The 18,321-nt window shown below is 35.1% G+C and overlaps 1 protein-coding gene across 1 annotated transcript; it reads left to right on the forward strand.

Annotated features, from left to right (window-relative positions):
* The first annotated feature begins 2,531 nt into the window (after window positions 1–2,531).
* LOC18435608 (uncharacterized) lies at window positions 2,532–18,277 on the forward strand. The gene is made up of 14 exons (XM_088852681.1): window positions 2,532–3,216; window positions 4,295–4,586; window positions 5,073–5,153; window positions 5,336–5,426; window positions 5,845–5,911; window positions 10,202–10,266; window positions 10,455–10,640; window positions 11,896–11,994; window positions 15,034–15,102; window positions 15,969–16,107; window positions 16,885–17,068; window positions 17,418–17,548; window positions 17,754–17,790; window positions 17,895–18,277. Exons 1-14 carry the CDS (start codon window positions 3,085–3,087, stop codon window positions 18,059–18,061), a joined length of 1,740 nt encoding a protein of 579 aa, XP_088708807.1. The 5' UTR covers window positions 2,532–3,084; the 3' UTR covers window positions 18,062–18,277.
* Window positions 18,278–18,321: the final 44 nt, after the last annotated feature.

The raw sequence follows: 18,321 nt of genomic DNA on the forward strand, positions 1-18,321 counted from the left end.
GATTTGGAATACTTTCCAATTGATCATCTCAACCTTGAAATGTCTGGATATGAAGAGAAATAAAAGTACTTCAAGCTTTAAATATAGTGCATCTTGTAACTAGTCATCTAAACCGTTATTTATAACATTTTCAAGAATTGATTTACTCGATCTGTATTATTTTTCAAATATTAAGTTTTATAATTTTCGACAAAAGTAAATTTTCAAACCATTATAAGGTTTCTGTCATTGGAACTACATCCCAAGCACAATTTATTAATATACCTTATTTCTGTAGTATAATGAGGGTGCCTTACACAAAACTCACCCATATTAGTACCTTGTCGATTTGTCAGGGTTGCCAAAAAATCGGGTGAGTCTCTGAAGTCTGAAGTCCAATTTTTTTTCCGATAAAACACTTGTTGAATCATACCTCAGGATTTTCTGACCAACTGTGGAATCTGAACCCATGTATGCATTTTCAAACACCGGTTAAGAGTAGTATACCATTAAACCAATATTTATAAATCTTGTTTACAAATTAGAATTCTAGGAATTTGGGACTAGTATATCTCCTTTCTAGGTTTGTATGAGCTATTTTTTCTTTTCATTAAAAATTAATGAAAACCATAGGGCCAGGCAGGTTGGGTTGGCCTACCCAATTCATTGCTAGCCTTAAACATGGTTAACAACTGTTCAAAGGGTTGACTCATTCGAGTACATCTAAACTTATCACCATCATCATCATAGTCTTTTTCCAACCATTTGGGGTTGGGTATACGAATCTTTGGCCGTCATTTTGTTCATTTAAATACCATACCCTTAGTGAGGCCATAAGTCTCCATAGCTGAATCTATACGTATCTCAACTCTTGAGAGCATTCATTGTTTGCTACACCCTTCGGTTATGATGTTGCAAATGGTTGGGCAATGAGTGCTTTGATTTGTAGCATCAGTTGGAGAAGTTGCAGATGTTTAGAGAATGAAAGCTTTGATATGTAGCATATGTAGGGGATTGAGGTCTCCCCTTGGCACACAGGAATTTCATAAGCCAGTCTCAACCTGATGGTTCCTATGAAAGGAGTTCGATATGAAAGGAGTTTGATCTTGGTCCATGATGGGTTCTAGCCCTTTAGGCTAGTTGGGGTGGCTTAGCCAATTACATCATCAAGTTTATGTGGGACCACTAAACAAGCCAAGCTACCCCGCACACCACCTCACCAAGCTTGGGTTCAAGCCACACTCTAAGGCCCCTGGGTGCGCCAAGGTTGTGCATTCTAGGTTCAGACAACTTTTGGGCTAGGGTCATGCCAGGCCTAGCTTGGCTCGAGCTCAAGTGTATAATTGTTATCGACTATGATGTTTATAGTTCAAGTAATACTACTACAACCTTTTTGTAGTATGGAGTCCATATAATACAAGTCTGTAGTCCATTGTCTATGGCCTATAGACTATAATCTTTAGCTATAAAGATTATAAAAAGTATATAATGAAACCATTTACCTTTGATATAAGGTGATCACAATTAATCTCCACTGTTGGATGTGAAATTGGATGGGTGCATTTATTCTATTGACCATGCCTAACGTTGAAAATAAATTTTTTCGAACTTTATGACACATGTAAACTATCAGATTTCACATGAAATGGTTATAAACAATTGTGACCTCCTTATATCAAAGGTAAATAGTCTCATTGTATACAATCCCTTAAGAATACATACCGTCAACAACCTTTCTAGAGCGCGTATACTATCGTGGAATTTTTACCCGTGTATCCTACATAATAAACACTTATATAAACAATACAATTTTTTTTTAATTTTTTTTTTTTACGTATTACATGTATATCCCATTTGGCAATCATTTTATTTTTCCAATTTGACCCTCACTCTAGAGACCAAACATCCGTGGTAAATTGACCCTCACTCTAAAGACCAAAAATCCAAGGTCACCACGTTTGTTGATGATTTCGAAATTCAATTTATGTACTCATTTTTTTTCTAAAAATAACCAAAGTCACTTTGAATTTTGAAAATCTAAAGTCACTATTGAATTTAGATTTTAAATATCCGAAATGACTCTGCAATTTCTATCTCTATGCAACTGTGGATACTAAAAATTCCAAAGTTAAGAGTGATTTTGGATTTTCAATATCCAAAAGTCAAATTTTCCCTGAAATTAACTTCAAAGAAAAACATAATGCAAATATAGATATTGAAAATCCGAAGTCACAACATCTGAAATGATCGTAAAATTGAAAGAAAAAATAAAAAACATAAACAATATGCATGTAATATGTAAAAATTATAAAAAGTTGAATAATTGTGATATTACTTTTGACTTTAGATTTTCAATATCCGTGAGACCATTTTTGCCTAAAAGTAACTTAAAAAGAAAAAAAAATGTGAATGTAGATTTTGAAAATATGAAGTCGACGGTAAAATTAAAATAAAAAATAACAAACATACACAATATGCATGTAATATATGAAAAGAGAAATGATACTATGATACCCTCCCATATCAATGTGAGTAGGACTCTAAAATTTCGTACATATCCTTAAAAAAATTATCATATGGATATGAAACTTGACTCTTTTAAAAATCAGTGCTAAATTTGATGGTATTCATTTTGGGTTTTACGCACATGGGTGGGAAAGGTCTCATAACATCATTACTCGGGAGAGGTCTCATAGCATCATTACTCGTATAAAAATTATGAAAATTGTGTAATTATGAAATTACTATGTATTATACATAGGTAAATTTCGATTGATATTTCTTGGGAATTTCTTTTGAAATATTTTCGTCAGTTTCATGATTGGGCGCGGGAAAACCCTTCTCACTCTCTCCATCTGTCCCAGATTAGGGCAATCTCTCTCTCTCTCTCTTCTTTTTTGAATAATCCTTAACGATCTCCTTCTCTCTCTAACTATTTTATTGAATAAGCATTAGCACGAGTAGCCATTCTTGTTTTCTTTTTTGTTGGATTAACGAACCCTAACTCGAACAAATATTGGTATGAAACGTTGAATTCAGTGGCAAATTGAGTGTCTGAGAATCATTTCTAGGGTTTTTGAACGCCTTTATGGGCCAGAAATTTTGATGGGGCTGATAAAAGATGGAACAATCTCTGGTAGTTTGCCAGAATCAAGAGTGTTTGCAGTCAATTATCCTGGTTATCCTTCTACTTCACGAGCGATTGAGACATTGGGTGGCTTAGAAGGAATCTCAAAGGCAAGTCTGATCGAATTTTTTTTTTTTTTAACCATAGGATTTTGTTTTTTTTTGTTTTTGTCAATGCAAATAAATTTCTTTCATTTATTAGTATTTTTGTCAATGCAAATAAATTTCTTTCATTTATTAGTATTTTTGTCAATGCAAATAAATTTCTTTCATTTTTAACCATAGGATTTTATTGTTGATGATTCAGCTCTGTTACTAGAATTTTCTATTGATGTTCTTCCTTTTTTCCATGGTTTCATTCTACTATTTAAGCCTACAGCTGAAAGAAATTTAACCGTAATCTGGACTACTGGTTCCAAAAGTTCAATAAAACAAAGTGAGAACTTCCAAATTTTTAGGTTTTATAGAAAAATTCACTTCCTGTATAATTTGGTTCTCAATGCTTGGAGTTTGGCTCTTATTCCTTGCTTTTGAGATGGGAAATAGATTTAAGGAATTTTTACATTGTAGATACTAACTATTTGCATTGCTAGTTGGAAAGGATGCAAAACAATGAAAATTTGTGGGTGACTGATAAAAACCATATTGATTTTATGTGTTTAATAGAATGGAATCAATTTATTGAGCATTCAAGTGAAAAAAATAAAAATAAAATAGCAGATTAGCATTACATGGAGCAAATCCATATACATATGTATTGATTTTATATGTCAAAGAAGAAAAAAAATCAGAATACAAGGAAAAAGAGCATATGTTCAGTGTAGACTGGAGTTTTGGAGTTGGGGACAGGTTTCTGTGCCCCTTACTCTTTCGTAAACCTAATCAGATTGGACTGAGTTTCCATTTGACAGAGCAAGATCAAAGCTCTTGATTTGGTCAGGTTATTTTAAGATCATATTTGAGGAAAAAATTAGAAGCATGTCTCATCTTTAGTGTCATATATGTTATTTAGCCCTGTGTAACTCACAATATGTTATTTGATTTTTTAAAAATTATAGCCTATGATGCGATGGTTGGTATAAAATGAAAAACTCACAATGGGATATTTGATAGGAAAATGTAACTCCTAATTGGTTATTTGACAAATGGAAGAATAACTCATAATGGGTTATGCATATTTCTCTTTCAGGCACGCTGCTTGAAGATTGAAAATTATTTGGAACTTCGTTTTCGCCCAGAAGACCCATACTCACACCCTGCATATGGGGCCTGCCACTCGTCCAGTAATTTTCTGCTCAAAATTACCAGGAGAAAAAACAATGTTTCAGAGCTTGTATCTTCTTCCACTGTTGAAGATGGTACAAATTCTAGAAATGAGTACCAGGGTGTTGAGAAAAAGGAGAGTGGTCAACCTCTTGAACAAGCATCTCAGCTTTCTGCTGATATCATTGCTAGAGTGTTTGATACTTATGAATTTGATGGTGAGATATGGAATGGTGTGCCTTTATTCTAATTTCAGAGAAAATATGAAAGTGCATGGAATGTAGCAAATGGATCTAGAAACAAGGAATATCATGACAGTGCCTGGGTCCATTTTTCCTTGTCAATGACTGTTTTCGGTGCCAAAAACATCAGACCAGTGAGAGTAGAATAGTAGAATGCATCCAATCATCCAGGATAAAAGTACTATTTTGGAAAAGAATTCACCAGTCTAAGCACTGTTTTCAAATTCAAAGTTTCTGGACCACCTGCACAATTTGTGTAGGTTTTGATATTTCCTGTAATTTTATGCCTTCCGTGTTCTTTCTGTTCTTTGGATGGTTGGGTTGTGCAAGTAAGAGTAGCACAGCATTAAACAAGATTGTGTCACTGTGATTCTTACTTGTAATTTATTGGTCTTTTGTTTGCATATCTTTTTTTTTCCTTTTTTCTTTTTTTTATCTCTTACATTACGTACTTCTATGAAGGTATGGTTGATTACCAATATGTTCTACCTGTTCATGCGGAGGCAGCTAGGAGAAAGAACATACATCGTGTGCAAGAGAATGGTATTGCCACGCACTTGCTAATGGATTTCTACATGGGCAGCAGAGCATTTTGTGTTGACTCTTTCCTTGTTTTTTTTTAACCCTGCAAAATTAATTTGTGATGGTGTTACAATGTGATTTTGATTCTAATTAGGAATCATTTCCTTTTATTTAAATGACTGAGTCTGCTGGTTGTCTCACAGAAAGGGTTGGTCGTATGAACATAGACAACGATGACTTGATGATACTGATACCCCCGTTTTTTTCACGAAAGGACACTCCTGAAGGGCTAGTGTGAGTTTGATTATTCAGCTGGAGCTTTGGTATTATGGAAGGGGGTGTCTGTGGTTCATTTATTTTTTCCTTTTTCTGGTCAAGCCTATAAATCTCACATAAATATCTCTATCTTGAAAGTTGATTCTTTATGAAGTTCAGTCTGCTTGTTTTCTTCTTTCATCCGCATTAATAATTTTGAACTCCCTCTTTATAACTTGTCGGGATATTGCTTAAGTAGGTTCGGTAGAATGTGCAACATTTGATGAAAGAATTGATATGGCCTGTGTTTTCAAAGATATCAGTTCCTTTGATTAACTGTTATCTTCCGGGGTCTGGGGGTGGAATTATTTTGAAGTTCCCACTAATTCAACAGTCCCATGAGCAGTTAAATTCAACACATACTCATTTTACTGGTTATTTGTCCTTTATGCTTTAGGTTAAAGAGTTTACCTGCTGGGCATTCAAAACGGAAACAGCTGGAAGCCATGCAACAACAGTGGGAGGTAGTTTTCCTCTTATGTTGTGTGCATCCAAGTCATTCATGCTTATTTGTTTATGTTATTCAAATTTGTTGGAGTTTGTTCGAATCCATTTTGGTATTTTTATTTATTTTTCTGTAATTATTATTATTATTATTATTATTATTATTTTTTATGATATTCTCACACTCGTCATTGACAAGTAGCAACATTATTAATTTGTAACGCAATAGTCGAATATAAATCTGCTATTGATGTGACCATTACTATACTTGAAAAGTATGGGTTGTGTATTTAAATGTGGGTTTGAAGATCGGAATCTGACTCGATAATCCAACAGATGAGTACTAATCGGTGATGCACTGGAAGTTGGTCTGTGCTTGTAGAGACGATTTTGAAGAATATTAGGACTCCATACTCTTATAAAACCAGAGAGCACCTAACGACGAAAGAATCAAGAGAAATTCTAATATTGTTTGATGGGTCTAGGTCTCTAGGACTTGACTCAGGGCTATTTATAAGTGGCCCGTTCATTTATACTCTCCCTCATTTTGGCAGGGAGATAACTCCAATTGATGCAAAAATTTCTAGACAAAATGATAGCAAAAGCAAAAGAGCACACAAATATCCAATGAGGTCTAGATTCTTGTTTGTCTCTCATAATAGTGGCACGGGGTATGTGCACCTTCCCTTGAACTGTAATTCATTTGAAGGTTTGGGGGAAGCTTGAATTCTCTTGCTCTTGTGTGGGCTTTGGCTTTAGCGATCCCTGGTATCCTCTTAATCCCAGTTCTTTGGTTTCACCTTCCTGAGGTGGATATTTTCTCACCTAAAGGAAGGATCAAGGCTACAATCTCTCAAAAAATGGGTTTGCTCTATGCAATTCTATGATTTCTATCACTATAAGGCTGCCTATGCCCTCTATGTTGGGCCTTAAGGGTGCCAGATTAAACTCACTCACTCAAGCTCCAAAGGGCTTATTCAAATGTCTAACTCAAGTCTCTAACCCCTTCAAATGCCCAAATGATGGGTTATTCATATACAAAGAAGAAAAATTAAGGTTTCATCCCTTTCTTGAATTTAGGGGCAATGTAGTAATGGGTTTGAAGTGGAAATATCACCCATTTTCCCTTGTAACCTATGTCCCAAATTTTACCATCAATTTCCTCTTTCATCTCGGTCCAGACTCTATTTTGTGCCAAAATTGCTCCATCTATTGATAGATGGTTGAATTAAGAATCATTTGGCACAAATTTGATCCCAAAACTCTTCATATGAACAGAGTAATGGATCAAACATCTCCAATGGGTCACACTATAGCAGACCCTGTTTTATCTTACATTGGGCTTCAATCTGTGCCCAAATCCTGGAGCCAATGCTGCGAAAGGTTGTATGAGTTTGTGAGGGATTAAGTGAATATTGGCCAACTTTTCAGCTCAAAATACCTCATGGCTTGGGAGAAATTGATAAAATAAGGCATAGACTTGGTGTGGCCTTCTACAGGTCAATGCCCCTTCGTGATATTTCTTTTTGCCTTAAATTTGGGATTTAATCTTGAGTTAAACCCCCTTAATATTTAAATGAGCTTGTAGGGGAGTGAGTGAGGAACATTCACTCCTAATTTAATTGAATTAACCATGGGGTTTGGGAGAAATCATATGAATAAGGCCTAGAGGTCATTGCAACCTGAGTGCTGGTCTAGGCCATTGCAACCTGAGTGCTGTTCTAGCCTGGATATCCGACCATTGGTATGAATGGTGACCTAATTGCCGGAGTAGGGATCTTTTGGCCTTCGAAAAATGGTAGAAGGATCTCTAATTGACCTGAAATTTGGGAGGTTCTAGTCTAGCATCCCATCAAGTTTCACATCAATTCCAGATTGTTTGCCATGGGTTGCTTTGTTAATCAAACCCTTGTGCATCGATTGTGGGAATAGTGACTATCGCTGTGAATCGCTCTAGGGCCCGTAAATTGGGGTTGGACAATGTCAGAATGCTCTAAAATTTGGAGCATGGGCCTAGGCACCCTGGATTAAACTTCCACTCATTTTCTTCTGGTTTTGATTCCTCTGTATTGGGGTTTTTGACTAGATCTACCCCTATGGAGATCGACAGTTAAGTGTCACCTGATGACACACATATCTTGATTTTGGTAGAGGGTTCCCTCTTGGCATATCTTGATTAAACTTGAAATTTCTACTCTTTCCAGGGCCATTTCAAGGCTTTATGGGGGATGCGGCAGTTCGGCTTGTATTAAGATAACGTCTACCTGTTTGGTTGGTGATCTGTTTAGGAGGATGGTGGATCACCTATACTGGTTCTTTCATGTAGTCCTGGCCTTTTAAGGACTTCGGTAATGCATGAGGATTCGAATTCTATCCTTGAGTTTTGTGCCTTCGTTGTTGGGAAGATGAAGCCGCTTCTACTTCACAGGTTATCTGGACTAGGTTGATGCCCGTCTAGGATGTTTTGATTCAAATTACACCAAAACAACCAGATTAGACTCTTCCCCATGAACGGGGAACCTCTTATTTATATGGATTATTGAATAGCTTTTTATTTTTATTTTATATATTTGTGCAATTGCAGTCAAGTCATTTGGGAAGAGGTTGTCTACCCAAATTTCATTTAGTAAGAGCTATAAGCATGTTTCTTTGGAGTATGCAGTGTTTTAAAAATCGGCGAGTCGAACTGGACTCGCCCGGTTCGACTTGGGAACCGGCACAGCCCGTGCCGGTTCCTATACAAAATCGGGAACCGCCCGGTTCTAGAGAAGAACCGCCGCGGTTCCAATCCGGTTCTGTCCAGTTCTACCCGGTTCAGCCCGGTTCGCTCCTTGCACTAGTGCGACACGCACGTGCACGCGTGCGACACGTATGAGGTTACCCTAATATTTCTACACAAACATTTTAATCTATATTACATAGGTATTTATATACCCGTCTTTCGATGTGGGATAATTCCCAAATGAAAAGGGAATTTAAATATATTCTATTAATCATCAAGTTATAACCACATATGGTGAGGTGGCGTGGTGGTTAAGACCTTTGCTTCTTTATGTGATGTCTCAAGGTCGAATCCCCCCGTGGGCGTTATTTTTTTGTGTTGTATAGTTTTTGTTGTATATATTGTATAAATATTGTTGTAAATAATATAAAAAGCATAAAAAAATGAAAAATAAAAAAGTTAAATTTTTGTATAGCAGTTAATTTTTGTTGTATATAGTGGTATAATTATTTTTTTCAATAATATGAAAGACATAAAAAATCAAACATAAAAAGTTTATTCTATTTGAAATCTCCATCTTTCTACTAACAATCTCTTTCACTAAATTTATTATAAAAACCTAAAAAAATAAATTTTTGAAAAATTGAAGTGTTAATTCCAAAATTTGTACGCATTTTATTAATTTTTACATTGATAACCAAATATTTTATTTTATTTATTAATTTTTACATTATAAATCATGCAATGTACTATTTTTCTTACAGTTGTCAATAATACATTTTAAATTAGATAATATTATAAAATATTTTTAATTTGTTATTATTTGTCTAATAAAATAATTATAAAATGTAAACTAATAATTATAATTTCAGTATATAATATTATAATTAGTTAGGTTTTAATAATTTTGGACTATAGTTAGTTAAGCTGTAATAATTTGGATTTTTTTAGCAAATTAGGGTTTTTCGCCAAAACGAGATTTTAAGCCATTCTTTCATTGATTAGTCTACTCTTTGTAATAGTCCATGTATAATTATATATTTTATCTATGATAATTTTATGATTTTTCTTTTATGTGATGCAAATTTAATGGTTAACATAAGTTTATACAGGGAAAGAGCATCTCAATATTCACAAATTGATAAAAAAAAATGAAAGTTAATAATGTAGTACCTTCATTTCTTATTGGATTCCTAAAAAACAATATTTATAATGAATTTTAATAATTTTTTCGGATTTTTTTGAAGCTTTAATTCGACCGATTCAGCCGATTCCTGATCCGGATGGCCGATTCGCAGATCCGGATCGGTTTTTGAGATGCCCGATCCGGGTCACCAATCCGCTTTTTAAACCATTGGGGGTATGTGAATAACAATTCATTGAACAAAATGGACAAAAGACTAAAATCAGTCCAATGGCCTGGACCTCCGATTGTGATGCATAATTTTTTGGAGGCTTTTAATTTGAATTGTTTACTCGGTTATGTCTTTATTTGATGAGGAGATGGTATCGATGCACTCTGAGATTGTTTTATTTATCTCAATATGTTTTCGACTGATTCATCCTTTCCTTTTCTCATGTATTGCAGATGAATATTGGCCCCCCTTTTGGTCTCCGATTCGACATAGATGATATCCTTTTACTTGAATTATAGTTCTCAATACTTTTTCTGATATATTTTGCTTGGTTGCTTCTCCAGGCAAACAGAACAATAAGAATGCATATGGATAATCATCATATCTGTTAGCGCAAGCATGCATATATTAGTTTGTGCATTGGAAGATTACACAAAAAAGAAGCTTTATATATTGTTTCAGATATTATCCAGTTTGCTTGTGATACTTAATATTCACAAATGTCCCTAACAAGATGAACTGGGAGGATAACATCCCCCAAAACTCACCTGACTGGACGCCCCAAAAGGCCGTCTCTAAACTATTTGATGAACGGCCCATCTGGTCTAAATATATTCTAAATGAACGCTTGGTTGAAGATGGTGTCCAAGTTAACAAAGATATGTTGCAAAGGTTTCTTGCTGGCCTTTTGCTTTCATTTTTTTTTGGTTCTCATTCCTTTTCTGAGTGACTAATTACAACCAGGGTTTTATGAACATTCATAATGCAACAGAATTGAGTTGAACTGTTTCCTTTTTATAATGGCAACGATATAGACGAAAAAATTGTGTTTTCCAGGTATAATGGAAAAATGCGGTGTAGTGAAAAAATGGAACACAAGGGGAAAATAAAGCAAAATACTGAAGATAATGAACAAAATGGAGAAGGAAACTACTTACTTTTTTGCTAAAATGGTTGTTCCCTTCCTTCAAAGAGGTCATTATTTTCATTTCTCATCCTTATTTCATTATTAAAATTTGAGACCTGTACACTATGCTTATATAGTTGGGAAATGGCTCTGATGATGATAATGATGACATGATGTTTATATAAAATGCATAGGCTGGGCATCAGCCATCTTTTCTCATGATGGACAGGGGAAACGGAATTTTACTACATAAAGGCAGACTTACAGTTCCTGTTCGGGCTCTATCTTGAGAATGGGCAAGGGATGCGTTCATTGTGAATATCAATGTGTTAGGACTCGCCATTGGCCGAGGCCAGTTTCAATCGAGTCCTTAGGACTCCGTCGAGTCTGCACAAGGCCAAAAGCCCCTAAAATTATAAGAAAAAGGGAAAAAATGTTAAAAAATAGAAAAATGTAGTAAAAGTAAAATGAAACCTAAAATCACTTTTAAAAGTTAAAACAAGCTTAAAAAAGTAGAGAAAAAATGGAATGGATTTAAAATGAACCAATTTGCAGTTTGGGAAATTTTGAGAAAATCCAAAAAAAGGTAAATATAAAAATACTGATCACAGTAAAAAAAACATTCACCAATATTTTCAGAATATCATCTAGATCGTATATATAAAAGAAAAAGAAAGATTTTAAATTATTTATTTTTTACAATTTTTTAATTTTTGAATTTGTTTTTATATGCCCTAAGCCGTTCGCACAACTTGGTGGTACTCGGCCGAGTCCGAGTGGACTGGGTCGAGTCCTGTCACATTGTTGTATGTTGAACAGCATACACATTATGTTTGTGCTATACTTTTCCTTAAATCATGGTTCACTGTGAAGTTTTTCTTATATGCAATTAATATTCTGAATTTTTTCTTATTTGCAATTAATGTTCCATGGATTCCAATGATATTGCAGTTTCTATGCATGTACAAAGTTCAAAAATAGCATTGGTTATTTTATGGCCACTTTCTGATTTTCATACAGAATTCTCCTCCGAGGGGCGTATAAATTCGCCACAGGTCCATTTCGTGTATGCTGGATTAGGAATGGATATGATCCCCGCAGGGACGCCGAGTCTCGAATGTAAGAGTTTTCTCAAGTTCTTCTACCGTGTTGATTTTACTTATTTGGGTGGTTAATCTTCCTTATGATGCCATTCTTTAGTAGATGAGGTTTTTTTTTGCCTAGTCATTGTTGACTAGAGTTAGACAAATATTTCTTGAACGTATTTTACTCATTTTCTGGACCCTCCAATATAAGGGGGTTGCGGAGTCATAGTACATTGTATATGTTTTGCAATTGAATGTCTTGATTTTGACCATCTTGTTATTCAAATAAATCTTGTAGTTTTTATCCTAATGATGGTGTCGACATTGTTCGAAGTAAGCGATGCTACCTAATATAAATAGTATTGTTACATTGGTGATCCATTTGTCCTACAGCGACAGTCTCTAATATTTTACCTACTGATTCCTCAGGATACTTGTTGATATTAGATATAAACTGATGTTGCATTAATATATAGTGGGTGCGGTTTGTATGGAGCCTACCTTCAAATAGTGTCCAGAAACATGGTTTCAATACTGAAAATATTTGTGATAGCCTTAAAATATATTTTCATCTTTATTTATGAAGTTTAAAGCTTCAAAAATAGTGTAGATCGATAGATCTATGAAAACTTGAAAATCTTGAAAATTGACGGTCAAACAATGCGCTACAAAATACACTATTTTCAAAACTTGAAATCCACTTTTGTCTCATGTCCGTGCATCTTGATGTCGAGATGATCAATTTAAGGATATTTGGTTCTAGTGAAATTTTTGAGGTAGGCTCAAATTTGATTGTTTAGAGCCTCGGCTCTATATAAACTTTTCCGATATATAATACTATGATAAATTTATAAACTATGCTTATTTTGTATCATAGTATCTTGTTGTGTGTGCCTATTATATTTAAATGAAGCATTTGGCGACCCCCTCGGTTGCCTGCATTATGCTGAGGGGATTTTAGAGAAAACAAGAGACTAATTGGTGCATCTTTCTGCCTTTTAACTTATTGTTGATGATATAACTTGCAATCGATTGAAAGAATCCTGTTAAAGCAAGTTTGTAGAAATAACTTCACTTAATTAATCTAAAAGTAGTTCTTATTTTATTATCTTCAAGGGTGCCCTTTGAATTACTAAAAGAAGAAAAAACATCTAAAAGTAATCGGTCAGTGTCATGCAACAGGGGAAACCTCTCAAAGCTAAAAATTCATTGTGAAATTGATGAAAACACCCACAAGAGATGAACTATTTAACAATTTACCATTTTGTAACTATTCCAACTCAAGATTATGTATAAGTTTATGGAGATTTTGAAATTAAATTAAAAAATATTAGTCATCATCGTCAAAGCCTTTTCCCAACTAATTAGGGTCGCTTACAAAAATCCTGGTCTGCCATTTTGCTCTATTAAGGGCTATACCCTCAATGACGTCATAAGTTCCATATCTTTTCTCACTACCTTTGACCATGTTCTTTTGGGTCTACGCCTTTCCAATTTTTAGCCGTCTACTTGAACTAACTCGCACCTCTCAGCAGGTGTTGTACTGGATCTGGGCCACACATGGCTAGCCGATTTAAGTCTACACTCTGTCATCTTATCGCTTGTTGGTGCTACACCAAAATTTTCTAAATTATATTCATTCGAATTCTACCCCTTCTTGTCTTGTCATTCATCCATCTCAACATTCTTATCTCTACTATACTCATTCTATAGATATATTGTTTTTTGACCACTCAACATTTCGCCCCATAGAGCAAAGTTGGTCTCACAGTTGTCCCATAGTACTTGCCCTTCAGCAGTTCAGCTTCATTGGTATGCGGCGATTACATAAAATTATGGTTGTACATCTCCACTTCGTCCACCCAACTCTAATTTTATGTGCGACATCTTCCTCAATCTCTAAATTTTCTTGGATTATTGATCCAAGATATCGAAAGTACGCTCTTTTTTATATTTCATGGCCATCAATCTTAACTATTTTCTCGTCTCTACTTCTATTTTTACTAAACTTGTATACTATGTCTTGGTAGTGTTAAATTAATCTTTCATGTGTAATTTGATAAATTTTCCAAATTCATCAAAAGATCCACAACACTTTGTTGTCTTGTCTTCAATCGTTTTTTTATTTTGTTTAGAAGCAAGAAATCCTTGATGGATCTTTCCTAATACAAGAAAGTGCTGCCACATTCACTCCTTTTCTGTATAAAACATCTTGACCACTGAAATTTATTAAACATGAAATCATTTATTTTAATGCCTCTTATCACCTTGAACTAACTGTGAAAATTAAGCACTGCACGGTTGTACCTAATGCCATCATTTCACTTTTTAACTCATCAAGGGTTATTGGTTAAATGCAAACTCAGTCTGCCATGTTGGCCTTTGATTTTTATATCTAGTAGTTCACTGTGATATTATTAAGAGACAGGCTAAACATGACTAGTTTCTGGGTCCTAGCTTAGGAAGCTTTGTTGAAAGGCAAGGTGTAGTCAAATGAATAGGAAAAACCATAGTCAATGGGGTCATTACTATCCCCATTGATGGAGAGAGTGGCCAGCTCTTAGGGTATGTCCTACACTGGTGAGAGTCAATCTGTTACACAATCCAATAGACTATGATTTACTATAGTCCATTTTATTATAGTGCTCTTTTCCTTATTGGGGATCGGCCACCTGCCTTGAATGTTCAGTGTTGAAGATTGCAGCACCACCTCCTGGGTTCGCATCCCATTGGCAACCTATCCAATGAAGCAGAACTTTTCCATGCTGAATTGCTGATTGTTTTATTGTTTGTCATCCACTATCAATAGAAATATGTCTATGTCATTCTCTCACGGGGTTTTAACAATCTGTGAGTCATCTCAGTACTACTCCGAATCCGTGCTTTGAAGAATCGTTGGGAATACACTTTTCTTTGTTTTTAAATGATCATGTTTTCGCTTTGCTTCTGACAAGTGTTATTGATGGTTAACTAGCGTCTGTCTCTGCTGTTTTTCTTTGAAAGTATTTTATATTTTCTGAAATGGGCAAATAGTAGCATGTGAGTGACGGTTTAACTTTCTTGGAATTGGCAGATACCAAAGAGTTGAATTCCGTGTGCCAAAACCTTTCAGAAATTGTATAGATACAAGCATAAATCAAGAGTAAGTTTGCTTTTCCATTTTATTTTGGTGGAAGTGTACCTTCAGACACATGCATCCAAGCAAGCATGCGCAGTGAGAGAGAGAGAGAGAGAGTACTGGTCTGAGACTAACTTCTCAAAATGTCTGATGTCAACGACAACAAATGGTTGAGCATCACTTCATTCAGATGTCTGTCAAAATTGACATCAGAGGAATGGCGATCCCCAACCATCTAGTATTTGAGGAGCTTTTAGCATCTTATTTGAAACCATATAGGTACTATAGTGTGGATTTTGGTGGTTTCCTTAGCTCCCTTCTTTTGTAGCTTTGGTTATACATGTGAGACATTGCTTTGATTTTCATGGGCATGTGAGTGTATCATAAGCAGTAAATTTCTTTTCCTTCGATTGTTGGGTCTAAAACTTTCTTTAGGAATACCATTTTTTACTTCAATCTTCCTTGGGACTTTGGTTTAGATATTAGTCAGTCAGTTACTATTGGTGTTCTATGTCTTAGTCTTTGAATGTTCAATGAATTGATTTGCTTGACGTATATTTTATAGTATTTACTTCTTCTATAATTAAAATATAAGGACGGTACTTGGAGCACTGAATAATCATATTCAAGTTTTCCACAAACTAAATAAATCAGAATTGTACTAGGTGTGTAAATTTCTGATATGGAAATTTTTATGAATTCAGTCCTAGTCTTGAGTTAAAGTTTTTGAACATTGATAGGTGCCAGGTGATATTTTGCTCATATTCATTTGAATGATAAGATCTCCATTGAGCTTATTATGTATGACTTTGGGAAGATTAGTGTTGGTTGATGCTTTTTTCGCACATTTATTTACTTCATCATTACTCTTGATTTTTCTGTGATCGAAGAATGGGGAGCACCTGGAAAGATTTATGTCAGTTCCAAGCTCTTCCTTTGAAAATGTTCACCTTCTTTCAACTGGTTGAACTTGAAGATCCTTATATTCAACAAGAAATCAGAAAACCTTCGGAACAGACTGTTTGCCAGGTAAGTTCTTTAGAGAGCACATGTCTGGTCATTTTCTGTATTGGAAATAAACTTGCTTTACATATTAGGTTAATCACTCATTTGGATTAGTTTGTTTCTGAGCACAAAATGAGTTTTAACTGACAAGATAATGGTATTCTGAAATCCTCCTGTTGCTCATGTTGTGTACTTTTCATGCATCTTGCTTCTTAAGTTAGGATCTTGTTTCCTGCAGTTCCCAAGTGCCCCTAGTGGGTGTTCCCATGCAGCTGCTATGTATCTTCCGAACTTTGTTGTTTGTTTCTTTTTTATTCTTCTGATGATTAACTGTAAATTCATGAAATGGATGTGTACCTCACCTTTACTCAATGAGCACCTTGAAACGAAGACTTGTTCAATTCAGGGAGGGAGGGAGGCAGGGAGGAAAGGAAGAATAACAAAGACGAGAAAAAGAGAAAAAATAACAAGGATAAAAGACAGTGGCGGCAGGAACGCCTTCTACTAAAATAACCCTTCCAAAACTTGATGGATTTGTTTCACACGTTGTACCTTTTATGCCAAGTTGATCCTTATTATCATACTTGTATCTTGTGCTGTACATGTTTAAATATCTGATTTTTTTGTTTTTATGCATGATCATATCCTGTTTCATTATGAGGTTTCCTCAGAAAAAAAAAAACAAGAAGGAAACACCGCAACACTTTTCATATTGGCTTTCATTTGTTCCTTATTTTGTATTTTGGGATGTACAAGGCACGAACTGACATGGGCTTTATGGCAATATTTATTGGAATATAGCAATCGACAGGGTGGTTCTCCAGGAACACATTCGAGCGCTTGCGTTTACGTGTTCAGGTGAGGTTCCTTTCCTTACTTTCTAGCAAGGAAGCAAAGGACCTTGTGAAGTCAAATTTAAGAACGATTGAAGTTCTTGAAAGCAGAACAATAGATGATGGGGAGGATCTTCTAGAAAGTAACACAGGTTGTTATTTGTGAAAAACATTTTGTTGGTTTTTTGTCAGTCAATGTGGAAATGTTTTTCCTTTGCCTTGCAAATTATTTTGGGTGATGATTCAGTGGACTATGATCTCCCATAGTCCATTTGGTATGCTTTATGCACACACACACATGTACACATGCAGGCATACAAATGAACGCCTACACGAATGTGTGTTTTCTCCTTGGTAAAAATCAAGCGATTGCACATATAGGATTATTGCACAAGATAGCACCGTGATCGTATATAACTTGGCTTGATATTCCTATGATATACTTGGTACCCCTAAGTATCTCCATTTATATCCTATCAGTGTTTTTCATCAAATTTGCAGGTCATAATGATGATCATTTTGGAGTAACAGAAGACATGTCAAGAGACATAGAGCATGTGTATGGTAATGATGAGAATGAGGATGACGATGAAATTGAGGATGAGGATTTAGAGGAATATGTGCCCTCAGATGTAAGCAAATGTTTGAATGTACTTTTTTCAAGACATATATATTCTTTTCAAACTGAATCCATGTGAGAGTTTTAGATAATTTTTTGGCTGTTAATTTTGCTGGTCCGTGCCAATTTGGTATTTCTTTCTTTGTTCACAAGTATATTTTGTATTTTTAATATGAGATGAGAATATAAGCTTTTGACAAAATTATTGGGTTTTGTAGGCTGAAGAGAATACTCATGCCCATCCAACAGAAAATAGTATCCTTGAGGTTTTGCTGATCTTGATAAAACTTTATTCAACTAATGTTGTTTCTTTATGGCCGCTTTTATCTTTTGTGCAAGTATTTCCTGAACTTGTTAAGGCGTAGGAGGAGATAACATTGAAAAGGGCTTTCTTCAACAGCTCTTGGGAAGGTTTCCTTTTACTGCATGTACCGACAATGATCAAGATTTTGTTCTTAGCGAAGATGAATATCAGATTTATGAGCCAGAAAGTGATGATAATTATGGTGATACCGATGATGAATAAGCCAGCATTCGATGAGATATTCATTCTTGGATTCCTCATGGTGTACATTCATGAGAATAAGCTGAAGTTATGTACATCCCTTCTTTCTTAGAATACTAGTAGTCTCTATAACCAAATGTGGTGCTTTTCTGTAACATCCTTTTGGCTTATGAATTTAAACACTAAGGGGTTGATCCCCAAGTTAATTAGCAGAATGCTTTTATACTTCTTCGGCAATATATGCTTTCGGTTCGCTTTATTTTGTAGGAGAGGAAGCCTGA

The sequence above is a fragment of the Amborella trichopoda genome, chromosome 12, assembly GCF_054954075.1.
Source record: "Amborella trichopoda isolate Santa Cruz 75 chromosome 12, AtrichopodaSantaCruz75HAP2 v2.0, whole genome shotgun sequence".
Taxonomy (NCBI): Eukaryota; Viridiplantae; Streptophyta; class Magnoliopsida; order Amborellales; family Amborellaceae; genus Amborella; species Amborella trichopoda.

What these genes read in the sequence shown, in the direction of transcription:
- LOC18435608 (XM_088852681.1), top strand. Translation starts at nt 3,085, where the DNA reads ATGGGGCTGATAAAAGATGGAACAATCTCTGGTAGTTTGCCAGAATCA. An exon ending in GCTTAGAAGGAATCTCAAAG is followed by an intron (nt 3,217 to 4,294) that starts GCAAGTCTGATC and finishes TTTCTCTTTCAG; the next exon opens with GCACGCTGCTTGAAGATTGA. An exon ending in TCTTCTAGAAAGTAACACAG is followed by an intron (nt 17,069 to 17,417) that starts GTTGTTATTTGT and finishes TCAAATTTGCAG; the next exon opens with GTCATAATGATGATCATTTT.